This window comes from Leptodactylus fuscus, chromosome 1 (assembly GCF_031893055.1).
Source record: "Leptodactylus fuscus isolate aLepFus1 chromosome 1, aLepFus1.hap2, whole genome shotgun sequence".
NCBI classification, from domain to species: Eukaryota; Metazoa; Chordata; class Amphibia; order Anura; family Leptodactylidae; genus Leptodactylus; species Leptodactylus fuscus.
Window position 1 is genome coordinate 125,660,953 of NC_134265.1, and position 21,532 is coordinate 125,682,484.

Below are 21,532 nucleotides of genomic sequence, written 5' to 3' on the forward strand. Positions count from 1 at the left end.
CATTCAACAATGAAATTTATTATAAAGGTTTCTGTATTCCGTATCTTCAACAGCTGTCAGCCGTTCATCCGAGTGTGCATGTGTTTCAATGGATAGAGCGGAGTAATCTGTTACTAGACACCTTGGATAAAGTTTTATCACCAAAGGAACAATATTTTATATTAATATTATAAAGAGTTGTGAGGCCCTAAACACACACATATATATATATATAGCCTATCAGTCCTCCAAAATTGAAGAGGTCAGCTAAATTTTTAAGGCTTCCTTCAATTTTTTTTCTTTGGGGGGGGGGGGGGAGACATGACATTTTGCTGCAAACAGCAGTATTTTCACGTGACTAACTAATACTTACTATAGCTGCATCTGTTGCAGTCTGAACTAGAAACACTGAAAAACTACAGCAAATCATCTGCTACATTGCATTTGCTTGCACATTTTTGTGGTATTTTCCTAAATATTCAGCTAAAATTAGAGAAACTTGAAAGAACTGTAGTGATACTCTGTCTAGGACAATCTGCAGGCTTAGCGCGCCTTAAACATTTGACATTCTTCCACACTATGTGAACTGGGTTTACTTTTAATTTTTGCTTACATCAAGGTAACATCTGACCTCTGCTATACAATACTGTAGCTGCACAAATGCAGCAAAACCATGTCTTAAGTTGGCCATACACATTAGATTAATGTCGGATGAAATGCGTACAAGATGTGAAAAAAACTACATAAAGCCTTGAGGACCATATTTACATATCTTCAAGGAAAGATGGGAAAGGGAGTTATGCTTAAAAGCCATTAAAGGTCTAATTAAGGTACAATACATATATTCCAAAGAAAGACAAGCTTAAGATCAAGGGAATAATATCCAAAATTGAAAGTATTATTTCTGTAAATGGTACTTGGAACATTCTCATGTAATGGAAAAAGAACAGTAAACTATTTCTAAAAGGGATGGTTCTAATAGAACAAGCCCTGAACATACTGTGTGCCCGATTAGTGCATTTGAATGTCATACAGGGTGATCCCAAGTCCTGCTGAAGACAAACTCTATATAGAATACCTCTGTCTCTGGAGTACTGTGCTACTATTAGTTTTCTATTTGAAAGGGGGAAGAAATACAATATTTATGGGCGACTGCCTGCAGGTTCTGCAGCTGACTGCAGATGTATTGCCTGCCAGATACCCAACAAACAACTGTGTAGCAACAGAGACTAACAGCTCTCCATGGATGCACCTACAGACAGAGATAGCCGGCAGTTAATAATAAGATTGCAACTCCTTGACTCAGCTGTTGTTTCTAACAATATAAAGAGAAAAGATATCAGTGAATAAATGATATGTTCAAAGGCAAACTCACCTGCATTTTTCCACCAGAAATGATACAAAACACATTACAATTTTTAACACAAGGTGTAAGGTGAGAAGCTCTCTTTCAATACCTATACTCACTCACCATATGTTACGTCACCATATACAGCTTGGTGCTGTTCTCTGTTTTTGTCTCTCTAATTTTTAACACATGGTTTACACAATCTGGAAATTATTCAGACTTACCAGTTATTTCCCCACTCGATCATTGTTCCTGGCTGGGAATAAATGTAAGTACATTAGTAATGCCAGAGAGTGTGATCTAACTAGGTTGTTTATTAACAACCCTTCACTGCCAGGAAAATCTGGAACATTTCTGTAATACACATTTGTTACATAATTGTGACATAAAATAATACAAAGTAATATTACTACAAATTACGACAAAGCATTACAAATCAAGTAAAAGTCTGAACCAAGCAGATTCTGTGAGGGAGATTTACGGAGGATGCACCAAGTTGCATTTAAATAATTGGAAAAGTAGCATACAACAAATGTGTCTCCTATCACTTACACCACCTATTAAAAATGAGTACAAGATGCAGAGAGCGTCTCCATAACTTCACAAAATCACCAGAACTGAAGAGATAAAAGGTCTGGACAGTCTAGATGGCAATAAATATTTCATCATAGAACTGATAAATAACTTGATCACAGTCACTCATTTTTTCACCCTTTCAATAGGGGAAAATCCCTATAAAATAACATATCTATTCTATTGTTAAAAGTTATGCAATAAATAAAATGTAACTCCTCTGTTAAATCCTCTGACATTCCAGAGGTTCTCATTCTGTGCACTGGTAGCTTGTTAAAAGCAGCGTTCTAAGTGCTCCCCTGACTCAGAGTAGCAGCAGCAATTATTTGAGAGTCTTTTACAGCAGCTTCTTCCTACCTCTACCCGCTTCATAGACTAATATGTAGAAAGTACATCTGTCTGAAAGGTGGAGAAGAAAGCATTTTTCTTTAATAATAAATATTACAAAAGTTGGTACATTTACCTGTACTATTAATTCATGCAAAGTTGTTTATAACTGGAGGTATGCTTTCAGTTTTAAGTTTAGAGTTCCTTTAAAGGGGCTCCATCATTGAGAAAAGTCATTTTTAGCTAATCACATCCTTGCATAGGCTTTAGAAAGGCTATTCCACACCTACCTTTTGTATGTTAATTGCATCAGTGGTTTCTGAATATGTCGGTTTTTATTCATATGCTAATGAGCCTCCAGCCAGCACAGGAAGTTCCCAGCGGCCTCCTCTCTCCCATTATCTTCTATGTGTGTGTCTGCAAACAGGATGCTGAGTCATCATCAGCAGCAGCCTGTGAGGTATACACTCATAGGAAACAATAGCAAAGAGGGTACACAATGCATATGTCTAATTAGCATATGAATAAAAACAGACTTATTCAGAAACCACTGAGGCAATCTACATACTAAAGGGAGGTGTGGAATAGACTTTCTAAAGGCTAGGCAAGAATGTGATTAAAAATGACTTTTTCCAATGATAGAGACTAGAGATGAGCGAACACCGTTCGATCGAATAGATATTTGATCGAATATCAGGCCTTTCGAGGTATTCGATTACAATCGAATACCACGAGGCAAACTCAGTAAAAATTTGTATCCCCTCTCACCTTCCCTGGCGCATTTTTTTCACCAATAACTGCGCATAGGAGGTGGGACAGGAACTACGACAACGGAGGCATCGAAAAAAAAAAAAAAAATCAGAAAAAGGAATTGGTGGCCGAAATCAGGTGACCTCCACTTTAGACGAATGGTGAATTTAACATTCGATTAATTTGAGACTGTGAACTATGTGACTGTGAGACAGGGACAGATCTACAGGCAGGGTTAGCTAGGGATAACCTTTATTTAGGGAGGAATGTCAGATGCAGCAGAGCTGAGTGTGCAGCATGGTTCAACGCACACTCAGCACTGCTACATCAGATGCAGCAGAGCTGAGTGTGCAGCATGGTTCAACGCACACTCAGCACTGCCACATCTGATGTAGCAGTGCTGAGTGTGCGTTGAATCATGCTGCACACTCAGCTCTGCTGCATCTCTGTGTGTGCTGAGCTCTGCCGCTTCTCCGTGTAGTAGTGCTGTGTCAGCACTGCTACATCTGAGATCGAACCACAATGGAAACTACTGTGGACAGATCTTAGACTCCGCCTCCTCCGGCTGAACCAGCGTTGATTGGCCGAATGCTGTATACTGGCCAATCAACGCTGGTCAATGCATTCCTATGGGAAAAAGTCAGCTCGCACATATCGCAAGCTGACAGGGATCCCAACGTAATACAGTGCTTCCCCTGCTGTCCCAGTTGCATTCCAGGGTGTTGGCATCATTTCCTGGGGTGTCATAGTGGACTTGGTGACTCTCCTGAGTCGAATGGTGGGATCCCATGAAACAAAGCATTTTCCCCCATAGACTATAATGGTGTTCAATATTCGTTCGAATAGTCGAATATTGAGCGGCTATTCGAAACGAATATCAAATATTTTACTGTTCGCTCATCTCTAATAGAGACCCTTTAATTTTATATAATACAGACTTTACATCTGTGTATTTTTATATCAGTACAGTAATTGGAAATTAAGTTTTTTGAACAAACCTTTAATCTATATGTACGCAGTTCATAGATATTAGGACCTTTACGAGGGGTTGGTTCATTCCAAAAACTAAACTCCAGAAGCAGTTGGTTTCTACGGGAAAGCAGCATGCGACTACGTTCTTCACGGAAAGCCAGGTATTCCTGTAGGAGAAAGAACAAGGTGCTTCATAAGAAGAAATAGCAAGCAGGTTTCTTCATGGAAAAAGTAGAAAAGGTATACATTTTTTTGGAAATTAGACTATAAAGTAAGGAGCACTTGAAGGATATACACTATAGCTACAAATAATGTGTCTACTAGAGGATTTTGTAGTATTATCTTTGCTCATTACCTTGTTATTTTTCAACTTATTCATACAGTCCATGAGTGCAGGATATCCCCCAGAGAATCGCCACAGATGAACTGAAATGAAAACCAGCATTTAACCAGCAATAGTGCAAAAACCCTCCCAAAAAGTCTGTACCCACCTGCTTGATCCTGCTCCCCATACCACGTATTCCAATTACCCACCAAAACACATGGGTAATCTGGGTCTTGGTGTAGCTTAGGCAGCACTTCCTCACTACACACATATACAAAACACAAAGTAAGTAAAGTAATAGGGATAATAAAGCCAGGCAAGTCAAGGGTTGACCAATAAAACACCCCCTTTCTCTATACCCAATAGGTTATATAGACAGTATAGTGGCGGGGAGTTAGCCATTTTGGAGACCAGTTTATGAACCAGCACCAAAGATTTGCTAAATAAAATAGGTTCCTGCTCTGATGATCCTGGCTTGTCTATTTATTATATGGTTAACCATCCATCTAAAGGGATGTTCTCATCTCTGTCTTTCATGGCCCTGTTTCTGGCTCCCTTAGGTGGTTGGGAGTTACAAACACAGCGGAATGGTGACAGCTAAATAGTAAACAGCACAGCTCCCCATTTCCACTATTTCAACATCCCTCTGTGGGATTTAAGGAAACAGCATGCAATAGCCGAATTATAATTTTCCTCCAAGTACACCCTAGTGTTTGGGAAAAGGAGTCTGGTATTTCCATCTTAGCCACTATTGGTTGTGGTCCAACAGGTGGGGCCCTAACAAATCATCAAGTGATGAAATATTCTAGTGATACACTATCACTTTATGATGCTGGAATACTCCTTAGAACTGGAGAATCTCGACTTTAGTGCTAAATACACAGCCAAGGCTACTTCACCAACAACTTTTATATATATGCCACTATGGCGGCAAGATCAGCGATTAAGATTTCAGCTGACATTCTGCAAGTTATATACATAGTTTTATTTAAAAAATAAATAAAATTTGAAATAAAACGTTTACATGTTTATATAAAAATTATCATTCACCAAAGCTTTCTCTTCTCTCTCTACATAACATATGATCAGTGCTGCCGCATATGCATAGCAAGGCAGATAGATGGTACTCACGTCAGTTTGTTATAAGCGTTCAGGCATTCTGGCTTCACATTATGAACTATAGTGAAAAAAAACAAGAAAAAAAACTTCCTTTAGATGCATCTTGATCTTTACCAGGAGTTCATTGTTTCAATCTAAGGAAAGCTTATAGTGGATGCTAACTAATGTAACAAGAATGGCAAGCTAGCTGTATTTAGGGTGCAGTAAAAAGAAGTAGCCGACATTCAGTGGCCTCATGAAAGCATAGTGGCAGGAGCCATGGTAAATTATTGTCCACATAACTGCATATCGGTGCCACCTTGTGGCTATTACTAACTGTTGAAGCCATAAAATAGTATATATAAAATATATTTGTCCATTGTTCATACAAGAATTACTCAATTACAATTAATAATGCAGAAGCCAATAAAAAAAAACTGCTCATATAAATGTGATACATTTGTGCCTATATTATGAAACACGCTTCATCTCAGCATTGTTCTGCACTAGATTATACTGCATTGACAAAAACCTACATGTTAGCAGAAAATCAGAATCACCGATACCTTATGTACACAACTATATTACAGCTAAGTTTTGTGCAAAGGCAGGGGTATAAAAACTGAATGTACCACGGTATGCCACAAGTTTTATGTGGTTCCTTTTGGCATGATCCAATAAACACCATGTAACAGATATACTTCTATGCTAACACAGCACCAAAAGTGGCATGGTGTAACAGTGCACAGAGCCCCTGTGCCCATCATTTCAGCCAGGGAATAATAATTGTAGAAAAAATAAAATGTGTGTTGCAATCCAAAATAGTGCAATGGTTAGCATGCAAAAGGGAAGATGTTTTTTTTTTTACTTCCTCTGAACATTGAGTAGGTTGGAAACTCAGAAACTGATTTCCCTTAACTTCAAATTAAAATGTTAAAAGAACCAAAATGGGCAGATCAGGATCAATCAGGAAGATTCACGTAGACAGAAAGTATAACTTCCTAACTATGGAACCTCTGGTGTTTCTTACTTATCACAAGGAAGAACATATCTGTTGAATGAACCACGACACCAGTCAGATTTCAATATGCTTAATTCTTTCATTGTCAAGGGAGACAGACTGCCACCTACCAGGTTTAGTAGTACTCCCCTCTCCCTATCGAGAACACGTGCACACTCAGCCAAGGAGTCCATGCAAATATGTGGGGAAGTGCATGTAACAGCTGTTGACTAAGCTAAAGTGTATGGCCAGTTTTTGTATAAGGAACTTAATTTAAGGATCAACAATTTGAGAGGATACATAAAATACAAATAAATAAAAAGTATATATCTCTTCATATTCAACATGTCCTTAAACATGGAGAAAAAAAGATTGATTCCAATGGGCATTTTCAATCACAATGAGATTTATAAAGACCAGCGCACCGCCTCTTAAATCAGACAACTTTTGCCAGGCCATGAGCCTGAATTGAAATCTTCACCAGCTCATACCTGGCATAAATTTCAGGCACCATTTATGCCCATGCCACAACTCTTGCAATGTTATTATTCAGTAGAGTGGCAAGGGAACCATAAAACGCCACCTGAGTCAATAATCGTTGCAAGTGGAGTTTTAAAAGTGGCCAAACAAATGGTGTAAATTGCTGATAAATAAGACCCAATGTGCCTCCACTGCTTTGATGGGTGCTGTGGTCCTCAAAAATGTGGAGATACTTGATACATGAAAAGCGGTCCTCTGAAATGGACAACACAGAATCTGTACTTTAAAACTGCTCTCTTACACTGAATTTTGTACAAGCCACTGGTCTCCTTTTTAGACAACAAAGTTGAATGTGCATCTTTGCGTGGATCCACCTTTCGTACAAAAAGAGACCGAAGCCAGCTGCTCTCTTTGGAATTAGATGAGTACCTGGTGGAAATAGGTTGAACAGGATATTAGGGTACATTATTGAGCATCTACTCATATAAAAAAAAAAAAAAAAAAAAACAAACGCAAATGGATCAAATTGGAATAAGGGTTCTGCTCGCAAAAACTAACAATCTATGAGGTAGAGGGTGGGGGTGACACGAGGTAGCATTCATAGTTCATGCAGCTTTAACAATAGTACAAGGATTTGCTAGAGGAAAAAAAAAAGTGAATATGACGTATCTTAAAGGGGACCTTTCATGTCCTCTGGAACATGCGGTGTAATACACCACTAGAAAGCAGACAGTGCGCTGAATTCAGAGCACTACCAGCTTTCCCGTTCTGTGCTCCCGCTGAAAAGCTATTGGTGCCGTTACCGTAGCTCTTCAGTATCAGAAGGGCGTTTCTGACAGTCTGTCAGAGAATAGCTCTTCAGCGGGAGCACAGAACTGGAAAGCAGATTTCAGCGCACTGTCGGCTTTCTAGCAGTGTATTACACCGCATGTGCCCAAGCACGAGAAAGGTCCTCTTTAAGACAGATTCCACCTTGAAAAACCCATTGAACGCAATGAAAGCAGAAAAAAAAGCAACAATTTTTGATGCTTTTTTAAATGCAGTTTTTGCAAAAAAACGCATCATTTGAAGGGAAGTTTACAGTTTTTTTATGTATAAAAAAAAAAAAAAAGTGTCAAAGTAATTTCCTAATTCTTGAAATTTATTTTTTCAGCCTGCATAAAACTCATACCCTAAACATACCCAAACCCTTAGAGCCGCCTCAGGTTCTGGTCCAAAATACGGTTTGCTGCAACTGGCATCCAGTCGCGCACTCTGCTCTGGACTAGGGCCAAATGAATGGGCCTAGTCAGGAGGGAGTGTCTTCAGGCGGATGCTGCGAGACGAATCCGCCTGAAAGAATAAGCATCTTGCTTCTTTTTCCGGGAGCCGGAACAAAACGGCTCCCGGAAAAAAGAACTGACCGTCTCTCATTGATTTCAATGGGAGCCGTCTTTTTGGTCAGGATTTTGATGCGAATACGGTCTCAAAATCCTGACCAAAAAACCCTGTGTGAACTTATCCTAATGCTCTTATTCATTTCAATGGGAGCCAGGAGCTGATTTTTTTAGCTAGAGGAAAACAAGAGAGTCTTAAATGGGTTGTCCCATCACAAGGATCCTATCTATAATGCTTGTTAATGTGAATGTAAGACTTTTCCTAAATACATTGCTTCAGCAAAACTGCTGTTTGTCCACTATCTTACTTTATTCTTTTTTTTTTTGACACATCCCTTGACTTATCTGGTCATAAGTCAAGTGATGTATCTGCTGCTCTGAGGGGGAGGGGCTAAGCGCACGGGAGCGAGCCTGGAAGGGGGGGGGGGGGGAGAGTTTACCCTTTGGGGGGAAGGGACTGCCAATACAGACTGTGCCAGCATCTACACTCCCCGGCATCCCCCTCTCTATTACAGCGGATGCCAGGGAGTGTAGACGCCGGCACAGATGCCTGCAACATCGCTATGCTCCTGCCCTGCATGAAGCCAGCAGCTGCTATTCCAGAGGGGGGGGGACGACGACGACGACAGAGGAGCGGAATAACAAGAGCTCCTGCCACTGCTGGCTTCATGCAGGGCAGGAGCATAGCGATGTTGCAGGCATCTGTGCCGGCGTCTACACTCCCCGGCATCCGCCTCTCTATTACAGTGGATGCCGGGTCTGTATTGGCATTGTGAAGGCTAGACTGGTCTCACCATCTATGAGCGTGCACGCAGGGCCAGCGGCATCTCGCCACTGGCTTTGCATATGTAACCCCGCCCACCAATGACGCAACAAAGCAGGAAGACAGAAGATTTTACAGCAACGAAGACTAGTGAGTATGCGACGTGGGAATACCCCTTTAAAGGGGCATTCCACATGGAGTAAAGTGGCGCTGATTCTGCCACGATGCCTAGCTTTTCTTTTTTTGTCTCCCTCCTATTCATTTCACAGGGTCTTGCAGGGAGGGGTCCACCTAAAGGTAAATCCTTAGGGGGTATTCACACGGAGTAAAGTGGCAGAATCAGTGCTGATAAAAAAAAAAAGACTCACATTGACTTCAATGGGTTCCGTTTTCCACGTGGAACACATTGAAATCAATGGGAGGCTTTTTAACCCATTGATTTCAAAGTGTTAAAAAGTCTCCCATTGATTTCAATGTTTTCCATGCGGAAAATGGAACCCGTTGAAGTGAATGCGAGTCTTTTTATCAGCGCTGATTCTGCCACTTTACTCCGTGTGAATGCCCCCTAAGGATTTACCTATAGGTGGACCCCACCTTGCAAGCCCCATTGAAATGAATAGGAGGTAGACAAAAAACAAACAAAAAAAAAAAAAAACAACTAGTAAAATCTGTCTGAATATAGATCCTGGAGCCTCTTGTTATCTGTGGCTGAAAGAATTAGCTAGAGAAAAAAAAAATCTGCTCCTGATTCCAATGAAATGAATGAATAGGGTGGCATTTTTTGATGCAAACGCCACCTGAAAAAAAACCTCATGTGAACATTCCCTAACAATAAATGCTAAAAGTTGTGACATAACTACATACCACACCTTTCACTTTAAAGGGGTTGTCCCACGTCGCATACTCACCAGTCTTCGTTTCTGTGAAATCTTCTGTCTTCCGGCTTTGTTTCGTCATTGGTGGGCGGGGTCACATATGCAAAGCCAAGCGGCGAGATGCCGCTGGCCCTGCGTGCGCGCTCATAGACCAGTCTAGCCTTCACAATGCAAATACAGACCCGACAGGGTCAGCCGCTGCTGGCTTCATGCAGGGCAGAAGCATAGCGATGTTGCTGGCTTCACCTGTGCCGGCGTCTAACCCTGTGCCGGCGTCTAACCCTGCATTTGTGGCCCCTTCCCCCAAAGGGTAAACTACCACCCCCCCCTCCAGGCTCACTCCCATGCACTTAGCCCCTCCTCCCTCCCCCTGAGAGCAGGCAGATACATCACTTGACTCATGAGTATCTAGGTCAGGGCTGTGGCCACAAAAAAAATGAATAAAGTAAGATAGTGGACAAACAAAGCAGTTTTGCTGAAGCAATGTATTTAGGAAAAGTCTTACATTCACATTAACAAGCAGTATAGATAGGATCCTTGTGACGGGACATCCCCTTTAATAACTTCCCCTGTATGAGCAGTCTCAGATGCCCACAGTCCTTCAATGAAATATGAATGCTACCACTTGTGTCACCCCTTCTACCTTAGATTGTAAGGTCTTGTGAGCAGGGCTCAACCAGTGATATCTCCTACGCTCATCTTTTTCTACATCTCAGCCCAGTACTCCATAAACAGTAACATTCAGTGAGAGGAAGAAACAGATTTCAAGAGAGAAACAAGGGAAAGTGTGAAAAAAATACAGGATTTCATAAAAAGAAGCCGAAATTGACGAGACAAATACTGCAAGAAAAATCAAAAGGAGTCCAAAAGTTTAGTTACACTTTAAAAACTACCAGTTTCATCAGTTTTAGGCTAAGGCCCCACGTTGCGGAAATGCAGCTTTTTTTTTTTTGCAGATTTTGGTACATTTTTTTTGGAGCCAAACTCACGCTAAATCCGCCTCAAGATCAACCTCCAAAAAAAGCCTCCCAATAGAACTCTATTGTGTGCACTGACCCTTATACGTCTGTCTTTTGCTCAATCCACTCCTGCCTTTTGCTCAAAAAAGTGCAGCAAAATCTACAAAAAAAAAGCTGAATTTCTGCAACATGTGGCCTCAGCCTTGAGACTAAGGCCTCACGGGACGTAACATAGCAATAAAGCGCTGCGGGAAAAACCACGCTACAATGCATTACGGTTCTTCCTGCAGTGCTTTAAACAGAAAGTTTGCAGAGTTTTCCTTTGTGGACTTTTTGTTCAATTACACCTATGGGGAAACCGCGCTGGTTTCCATAGGGCCCCCGCCTAAATATGTGTTTTTTCACTATTGTTTGTAAGCAGCCTTAAAGGAATTCTACCATTAAAAAACTATTTTTTCTAGGTAACACGTCAGAATAACCATTAGAAAGGCTATTCGTCTCCTACCTTTAGAAGTGCTCTCTGCCGCGCCGTTCGTTCGAAATACCGGTTTGTACCGGTATGCTAATTAGTTCTCTCGCAGCGATGGGGGCGTCCCCCAGCGCAGGAGATGCGATGGGGGCGTCCCCATTGCTGCTCGAAAATCGACTGCAGCGCCACCTCTGTGGTCTTCTGTATCCTCCCCTTCCTTCTTTGGCTTGATGTCGGACGCCTGCACAGTACGCTCTGTTCAGCGAAGACTTTGAGGAACGTACTGCGCATGCTCGAAATTGCGGTGTTGGCACTATGGCTGCGGGCATACGCAGTACGTTCGGCAAAGTTCGCCGAACAGAGCGTACTGCGCAGGCGTCCGACATCAAGCCGAAGAAGGAAGGGGAGGATACAGAAGAACATACAGGAGGCACTGCAGTCGGTTTTCGAGCAGCAATGGGGACGCCCACATCGCTGCGACAGAACTAATTAGCATACCGGTACAAACCGGTATTTCGAACGAACGGCGCGGCGGAGAGCACTTCCAAAGGTAGGAGAGGAATAGCCTTTCTAAAGGCTATTCCAACATGTTACCTAGAAAAAATAGTTTTTCAATGGTAGAATCCCTTTAAGATAAGTCATCAATATCAGATCGATGGGGAGCCAACAACCGCCACCAACACTTACAAGCTGTTTGAAGAGTCTGTGGGACTCTATTAGATAACAGACAAGGTACCATACATTTTTTGGGGGCTGTGCATGGTATTGTAGCTCAAGCTTATACATATTAATGTGTCTCATGAGGTCTATGTAGTAGAAGAGGTGCTTGCCCTAGTGCTGCAGTCACTCAGCTGATCAGCCAAGAAGATTTCCATGCACAGAACTTTATTTTTCATCTAAAACAACAACAAACAAGATGGAAGAAAGCTTCTGCATTGTTTTCAACATTACAGTGAATGGTGAGAGAGACAGAATGTGCTGCATCATTCATTCTATTTACGTTTTTCAGCCCATTGTTCTGATCCTATGACGCATCAGAACAACAAACTAAAAGCAGCTAGTGTGAACTTATCCTAACATGTAATAAAGAGTCCGAATACCCAGTACTTGTAAATAATGCACATTACGTTTCAACAATTGTAGCAGTCTGTTTATTATGGGATTAGAGGAACGAACAATTTCAGCTGCCAATTCAGCAGACTGGCTAGACACAACTGTGACGGGAGCAAAAGCCGTATCAAGGCCCATATCAGATACAGTGAAACTACAGCAGGGTATAGATCAATAAACTAAATCTTACATATCACACATTTGTTGTGGAGGGTTTTTTTTTTGTGTAGTAGGATGATGCAACTATATTGTTTTATAAATTCTTAATAATCCATATTATTGGCGTTTCCTTCATCTACTATCCTATTGAAGTCTGAGGTCTTAATTTTAGTATGATGTGTGGAAAACTTCTTTCCTTGATAGAAAAGTTGTGATGGGAGTATTTATATATAATTGTGAGACACCTCTAAGAACTTTAAATGTTGTCACCTTAAAGGGAGACTGTCAGCAAACATTGCTAGGTAGGTTACTCAAAAGTAAAGGTAAACTCAATTATGTCAGCATTGATAGCAGTAACTTTAAAGGGTTCTTTTGGGACTATAAAATGTTTGAAATAGGTCACCAATATCTTATTTGTGGGGTTACAACTCCCAAAAATCCCACCGATCAGTTGGTTTCCCAAGCTCCATGGTCTTTCCAATCACGAACGACATGACATTCATCACATGGCTTTGCTGCAGCTCAGGCCCATTCAAATCCCTTTAATTAAATCTGGAACTTTGCAGGCAGATCTGCTAGGAGTAATCCAGCCAGAGAAGTCTTCTGGCTTTTTGTCAGAAGACTCCACCATACCCAGCCCCCATTTTCTTGAAAGCTTCAGCAGTTTTTTACATCACCTTTCATGCCTCTAAATCAGGGGTCCTCAAACTGCGGCCCGAGGGCCACATGCGGCCCGCCAAGCACTTCTGTCTGGCCCCGCCGACAACGCCGGCAGGCGTGCATTTATAATGAAGATCCTGGGGAGCTCGGACCAGGCGATGGAGCGCACTTCACTTTACCTATTGGAGGGCACCGCTCCCGATGTCTGTGCGACCTGCTCTGCCTCCGGCCCACTGTTTAAAAAGTTTGAGGACCCCTGGTCTAAATGATAGACTTGTCATTCAAATGAAAGGGAAGGGATTATTGACACAAAGCCAGGATATTTACCTAGCTTAGCATCAACTTCAGTCTTGCCAGCATGAAGTGAAAAAGAACTAAAGTTCACTTTCTGAATGAATGACACTTTCACTAATGGCTATGCAGATCTGTTTACACTTGTTTATATGGCACCTATGGATTGATACAAAGGGACGCAGAAAGACTACCCTGCGTCCTCCATAGGAAACAAAGAAACAACAATATGCATGAACAACCAACGCTCCATTCATTTGTACTCAGATTCTGGGACCATGATCTCTGGAAGCCCCATGAAGCTAGTGCTTCATTCACAAGGAGGATGTAAGGGGTCTTTTGGGTTCCTGTTCTACAGATAGCTGGGAATCCTATAAGTTGGACCCCCGCGATCTGACACTTACCCCTATCCTGTGGATAATGCTATGGATCCATGAAAAAAGATAGGCAGTATAAAAATGTAATTTTTCACACAGATCAAACTCAATATATAGGTTTTTTTTATTTTTTTTTAAACACATAGAAAATCCATTTTTCACCCACATGAAAAAATAGATGAGCTGATAGTGGAGAATACCAAAGAGCACATGCACATAAAAAACGGACAGGGGGAATTCTTAAGTTCACACTAAGATTCACACTAGCATTTCTGTGTTTGTCCTTTGGGTCCGCAAAGGGACCCAAAAGACAGAGATTCTGTCTACTTAAAAGAAGCATCTACACGTCGAAGCCCATGAACCCCAAGACTTTTGTCTCAGCCAATTTCTCTGTGGGATGGAGTCTCGAATGTTGGTGTGAACCTAGCATAACAATCAAGGGCCCAACTACCAAGTAAGGACTATCTAAATAAATAAAAAAAAAAAAAAAAGCAACCCCCACCTTTTAGGACATGTGCGGAACGTGAAAATAAAGAAAAACACAAGTAAAACAATTGTTACAACATAGATTTGTTATTTTCACTGTATAGCCATAGCCTTGAAAAAGGCGTCATAAAAACGTATGTCTCAAAACCGAGCTTCTGGGTACAGGTACTAATTCACTAGCGAGGAAGATCACAGAACAAGGGCAGAGGACAGAAACCTAGCTAAACTTGTTTACTCACTGTGCCGATAGAGCAAAAGGGTAATCGCTCCCAGTCCATGAAACAAACGCAACCTTTACCCTCCTCATTTACAGGTCTCACAGTGCACACCGCGAGGGGACACTGTAAAGGGGTGTAGGATGTGTTGCACAACATGACATATAACCACTATAAATGAATTTTGCAATGTTGTATAAAATAACTCGCCAACATTACACAAGCAGACATGTTTTTTAGTATGGAATGATACAGAAGAAATTGGAAACTACTACTAAGGGTATGTAAACAAGATGAATGTTTTACAAAGATTTTGGTATATGTTCCACGCCAGAATAATAGTGATATCTACATCCCACAAAAGTAAATTAGGTTTCCAAAGAAATAAGTGGCCTGTAACTTATTTCTGGCCCAAAAAAGCAAACATTAACCCTATGAAGCGAGTGCAAACTGAAAGATCCATGACACATCCATTGGAATTTTGCTGTTTCCAAACACTCCGTAGGGTTAATTCTTGATTTTTGGCCAGAAATTAGTTTTTAATCTTCAGCTTAGACTACATGGTAAGCTACATCATAGTAAGACCTTAGTTATATGTCATTGTTTCATCTGTGATTTGTCTTTATGGTTGTGTGCCAAGAGGTTAGGTGTAATTGAAACATATGCAACAGTTCTGTTTTCGATCCTGTCCTGGTTTTGGCTTACAATCACTGATATAACTTCTAAGCACTGTGTGAATAAAGATTGACACATTTGCCACACATTTCCCTATTAAGTGTCTCAAATACGGCACAGGGTCATATTGAATTATACATTTTCTTCCATTTGCATGGAAAAGATTGGGGCTTGGGTTGACCACCATATTTATCAAGCCCTATCCCATTTTTTCTGATACTTGAGAAGGATGAGGGAAATATGGTGTGGCATCTAAGTTGTGTATAGCGCAGACTTTTTAAGCAGACAGGGCCTCCATTTTAGGGTCCCCATGCGGACCTGAACAATGGAGATCCGAATGCTAGTGTGAAGTTAGGACGGGTCAGATCTGTCATATTTAGGAGCTGTGCCACATTCCTCAAACACTGTGCTAAGGATTATGGCACATGCTACATTCAACTTACATACTTGCATGCCACTCGCCAGTTTATCAGCATTTATATATACAGTGTATATATATATATATATATATATATATATATATATATATATATATATATAGGCCCTGGTGACTCCGCAATCTAAAAGTAAAACTGACCTTGACTGTCCTACAACTGCTATTTAGTCCGATTTGGATTTTACAGCATCTAAGGTCTATACTACAAAAATCACAAAGATCGCCCCATCTGATCATTTCTACACAAATGGTCAGATTTTATAGGAATAACTAAAGCCTATTAAATCCGGCTAATCCCCCTAATGAGATTTCTGATAGAATCACAGTTAACCCCCTAAAATCATGCCTACAGTCCAGGCATACTTAGCTGGCCGGATTATCTGACAGCAGCTTTGTCCATATACTTAGAATAACTCTAGTTATGATCACAGATTTATGACGCCTTGCAATAAATAAAATACTGGGCTTAAAAAGTACAACAACCTACACTGGGGGCCAAAGGGTTAATGTAGTTGTAGTTGTGTCAGGCATTGCACTCTCCCCATAGAGTTACGTGCACCCATAGCATGGAGTAAGTGACCCCTCTGCACTTGTGACAGGTTAAGATGACGCCTCACGGAAAAGTGTTCCCCAGCTACCCTTCTTACCAGCGTGTCAGCTCGGCCACGCATTCTCCCCGGAGCCCATGGCAGCGGCTCAGTCCCGGGATGATGGACACCCGCGATAACATGTTCTCAGTGTCACATGAAAGATGGGAGCTCAGGTGGGATTCAGTGCGTGCGCGCCTACTAACCGCGTGCCCGTGGCCTCACAGCCCTCACTGCGCATGTGCTGGGTTAATCTGCGCGCCGCCTCGCTCTCTGTAGTACCGGGAAATTCAGGAATAAAATAAGAGCCGGTCTCTGACCTGTAGCCTACAGTTATATGAACGGGAGCTGGGAAGAAAGTGAGGGGATGAAGCTGCCCTGGAAGACTAGGCTCCTGTTACTAGTGTTACTGTAGTGGACTGGGAACGTCATATACTGTATTAGGCCAGTTACAATAAAGTTTCTTCTGTAACTGATTGTTGGTGAGGAGAGCACAGCAGACTGGGGGAGATTTACTAACCCACTACATTTCTAGGGGATATGTGGCACTTCCATCTTTAACAATGGGAGAGCCCTTCATAGGGTCATTCACCAATGGCTTTTATACTCAGACCCCATATAATAACAGCAGACTCCACAGGGGGCGTCACACTACCATTGGTGTCCGCTCAGCAGTGTCCATGGTTATTGTCCGTACAAGACTATAAACACACTAGCTGCTCCATTTGCAATTTCCATTCATTTCAATGGGACTTTATCTTGTGTCCGTTTGTGTCCTTAAGGGCTCGTTCACACGTGAGCCCAGGGGAGGTTTTTGAAATGTAAAGGACCAACGAACCGGATTTGAATGTAAATCCGGTAATGAGGAACTGCGCTCTTCTCAATGATTGGATAATACGGTTTTATTAATCAACGAACTGTCAGTATGGAGAGAAGCAATTCACTGGAACTTGGATTGTGCAGTCTTGTGTAACCTCCGTATTTTGTTAAACTGGGGTTTCTTGGGAAAACATGAGAGGAGTGTATTTTTCCTGCTGTCGTAAGAAGAATAGCAAGAAACAAGCGGAGTGTGATCTGCCTCTGCTGGAAGGGGCTCTCCAAAAGTAACTATTGCACCTGAGGAAGGGCGTGGTTTGACGCCCGAAACGCGTTGTGTGTGAGTTTGTTGATTAATAAAACCGTATTATCCAATCATTGAGAAGAGCGCAGTTCCTCATTACCGGATTTACGTTCAAATCCGGTTCATTGGTCCTTTACATTTCATAATTCGACGCCCGTGTGGTGTTAGGAACATTGCTGCCCCAGTTGAAGAGAAGCCTTGTGGTTGTCTCATATTGTTATTTCGGAGTTGTGACTTGGGCTCACAACCTTTTATGGTGAGCGTCATTCCTCTGTCACATAATCCAATTTCTGAGAGAATTACTACACTACGGTTTGCTCAGTGTCTATATTCACTTTTGTTTTTCAGGGGAGGTTTTTGACAGCGGATTTTGCGTCCAAAACCTCCCCTTACAATGGTGGTCTATGCAGACCGCCAGGCTTCTTTTTTCCGCTAGCGGCGGGCTTCTGCTAGCAGAGAAAAGAAGCTACCTGCCCTATCTTCAGGCGGAAGCTGTGCGGGCAGCACCCTCCTATGTCGGCTCATTCATTTGAGCCGACAGTAGAGGGGAAAGCCGCGATGGTCGCAGCAGGCGGGTTTTGATCAGAGAGAGATGCGGCTCGCCGCGTCTCTCTCGGTGTCAAAACCCGCGAGGGCAGTTCACGTGTGAACTAGCCCTTAGGCTGAGTTCACATGGAGTTTTTTGGTCAGGAATTTGCCTCAAAATCAGTCTCCAAAAAAAGCCTCCCAATAGAACTGTATTGGGAGGCTTTTTTGGAGGCTTATTTTGAGGCGGATTCCTGACCAAAAAACTGTGTGAACTCAGCCTTAGCATCCGTTTACAACCAGGTCCATTTTTTCAAGAGGACAAAAAAATCCTACATGCAGGACTTTTCTGTCCGTTTGAAAAAACAGACAGCAAGTGTCTTTTTTTTTTTATTTTAACGTTGAGGTCTATGGGCAACGGACATATAATGGCCAGTAACTGATAGCCATGAGTTATTGTCCGTTTGTGTCCGTTATGAAAGGTGTCCTTTTTTTTGTTTAACTGGACACCTGCTGAGCGGACACCAACGGTAGTGTGAACCCTGCCTTACTGGTTAAATAAAATAATTGCACCAGGCCATGGTCAGAGTGAATGGGTTACTTTCCGATCCTTTTCCCATACTTAATGGCACCAGGCAGGGCTGCCCCCTGTCGCCCCTTATTTTTGTTCTGACTCTAGAACCCTTCCTTCGGCATGTCAGGGCTAACCCACAGATTTCAGGTGTTGCTCATTCCTCACTGATCTATAAGGTGGCAGCCTATGCGGACGATTTATTGTTCTTTCTCTCCTCTCCTCATCTCTCTTTGCCGGCCTTAATGTCTGCTTTCCAGGAGTACTCGGTGCTGTCCAATTTAAAAAAAAACTTCTCGAAGTCTGAGATTCTTAATGTCTCTCTCCCCACCCATCAGGTTGATTCCTTGAGTCGCTCTCTTCCTTTCCGTTGGGCGCCTTCCTCCCTTAAATACTTGGGGATCTACCTTACTCCAGACCCAAAAGATTTGTTTAGTTGCAATTTTCCCCCATTACTTACCTCCATCCGGGCTGATTGTTCCAGGTGGTCTCTGAATGCTTTTACTTGGTTCGGGAGATGCGCCATTTTTAAGATGAACATTCTCCCTCGTCTTCTCTACCTCATGCAGGCTTTGCCCATTCATGTCCCTACTTCTTTTCTCCGGTCCCTTACATCTATTCAACTGAACTTCATTTGGTCAGGTAGACCGGCCAGAGTGGGCAAGGCCCTCCTTTTTCGCCCCAAGGACTGTGGCGGTTTGTCTCTCCCAGATATGCATTCATATTATTTGGCCACTCACCTGACGCGAGTTGTTGATTGGTGCAGACACGGTTCGTCCAAACCTTGGGTGTATATCGAACAGGCGTTTTCCACGGTCCCTTTGCAGGCGGCTCCCTGGTTGTCTTCTTCCTTTCTCTCTTCCGTTTCCTCTCATCCCACTATTGCTCCGACTCTTCGGGTTTGCTCCAGAGGTCTCATTCGGTCCACCTTCCTTCCTGGAAATTCATCCTTTTTCCCTGTATTGGGTAACCCTGGCTTTTCTCCGGGACTTGTTGATCATGTTTTCCGCAACTGGCGTCACCTGGGGATCCACCGCGTGTGCCACTTCCGCAGTGATACGGGCTGGCGTACTTCGCCGGGCCCCCGAGCCCCTCCTGACTTGCCCCCTTTGGATGCGTGGCGGGAGATGCAACTCCGTCACTTCCTGGCTTCTCTTCCCGACCCCTCGGAGTTCCGCTCTGAACCTACGTCCTTGGAGAGGATTTTGGTTGGGGATGGCCCCCTTCGTCATTCTCTCTCGCTCACATATCGAATCATAATTGAGCCTCCGGATGACTTTGTGCCCCCATTTATGTTGAAATGGGAAGGTGACTTGTCTCTTTCTCTTTCCCGGGATCAGAGGCGTCAAATTTTTCGCCTTTCCCACTCCACCTCGATCAGCTCCCGCTACCAGGAGGCTAGTTATAAACTTTTGTCACGGTGGTACAGGGTCCCTACGAGGTTACACGCTATTTTCCCTCAGGTGTCTCCTTTGTGTTGGAGATGTGGTCAAGAAGACGGTGACATGCTTCATATCTTCTGGTCCTGTCCTGCTCTGTCCTCCTTTTGGGATGGAGTCAAACGTGTCACCTTGCAACTCACCAATACCCCCAACCACTTGGGTCCGGCCCTGTTTCTCCTCAATCATTGCGAGTCCTCGGTGAAAGTTTATAAACGTTCTCTGCTTCGCTTCTTGGTCATCGCTGCCCGAGCGTGTATCCCGCTCTTCTGGAAGCGTGTAGAAGCCCCTCCTCTATCCCTCTGGATTTTCAAGGTCAATGAGATTATGCGGATGGAAGAACTTACCTCTTTCCTGCAGGACTCGACTGATGCTTACATCAAGACCTGGTATCGCTGGTTCCAGTTTCAGGGTACCGGAGAGTATCGGACGCTCCTGGGTTCTGGTCCTCTCTCATAGAACTGACGGCCTTCACTATATCTGCAGGTCTCGCTGGTACTTGGGTTTTCGGGTTTGTCTTCTGCTCGCTCCCCCTTCCCCCCTTCCCATTCTCCCCTCCCCCTTCCCTCCCCCTTTTTTTTTTTTCCCTTCTCTTTCTCTCCCTCTCTCTCTTCTTCTCTTCTCCTCCTCTCTTTTCTATCCTCTCTTTCTTTCCTACTCTCCTGCCATGGTTTGTTACTCTTTTTCTTTTCCCCCTTTTCATCCCTTAATTTGCCTTACTTGGTTTGTCCAGGGATTTTCCCTGATGATTCCGTTTTGTTCAGTGTTTTTTCTTTTTAGTTGTTATTTGTCATTTTGCTTTTGTATATTGTCTTTGTACATCTCTGGGCGCTGGTTGGCCCTGATGTTCACTGTTTTTGTGTGTTATAAAAATTTGCAATAAAAACTTTGAATTAAAAAAAAAAAAAAAAAAAAAAATAATTGCACCATTTTTATTTAGTGATCACATAAAATATTGTATTCATTTTATTGGGTAGTTCGTAGCCAGGGGCGGATCCAGGGCCGGGCGAGCCGGGCAACCGCCCGGGGCCCCGCGCTTAGTGGGGCCCCGCGGCCCGGCCCTAACAAAATGGTCCCGGTCAGCCTCGGCATAGTCGGGCAAGTGCCGGGGCCCACAGAGCCTCTGGGGGCCCCCCGGCACTTGCCTGTCACGATTTCAGCTCATCAGCGTCCGTCCGCCGATGAGCTGGAATACATACGCGATTAAAGCAGGAGCTGTGAGCTCAGCTCCTGCTTTAAAGCTCCGGCCCGGCTTGCGTGTGTAGGTGCGATGACGTCATCACATCACGCTTACACACGCAAGCCGGGCCGCAGCTAAGCAGGAGCTGAGGTCACAGCTCCTGCATCGCGTATGTGACTGGAGTGAGAGAGAGGAGCGTCGGGGGAACGATGGAAGGTGAGTGATAGAAGGTGAGTGTAAGTGTTTGTTTTGTATTAAATATAAAAAACAAAAAAACTTTGCAAGTCTTCAGTAGGTGATACCTTTTTTAATGGCTAACTCATAATGATGACAGAATATAACGTTTCGAAGCTTCCTCTGAGCTTCTTCTTCAGATATAACTAAAAACACTTTTACTTGTATTAAAT

General features: G+C 42.9%; 1 protein-coding gene across 1 annotated transcript in view; it reads right to left on the minus strand.

Moving 5' to 3' along the window:
- Window positions 1-16,485, minus strand: part of NIPSNAP1 (nipsnap homolog 1) — a 28,700-nt gene extending 12,215 nt beyond the window's left edge. Inside the window, exons 1-7 of the mRNA XM_075276619.1 lie at window positions 16,351-16,485; window positions 7,154-7,281; window positions 5,406-5,451; window positions 4,441-4,535; window positions 4,305-4,375; window positions 3,976-4,116; window positions 1,552-1,583 (exon numbers count right to left, since the gene is read on the minus strand). Coding sequence (XP_075132720.1) covers window positions 1,552-1,583; window positions 3,976-4,116; window positions 4,305-4,375; window positions 4,441-4,535; window positions 5,406-5,451; window positions 7,154-7,281; window positions 16,351-16,433 — 596 coding nt within the window. The 5' untranslated portion in view covers window positions 16,434-16,485. The remainder of the gene's footprint in view (window positions 1-1,551; window positions 1,584-3,975; window positions 4,117-4,304; window positions 4,376-4,440; window positions 4,536-5,405; window positions 5,452-7,153; window positions 7,282-16,350) is intronic.
- Window positions 16,486-21,532: the final 5,047 nt, after the last annotated feature.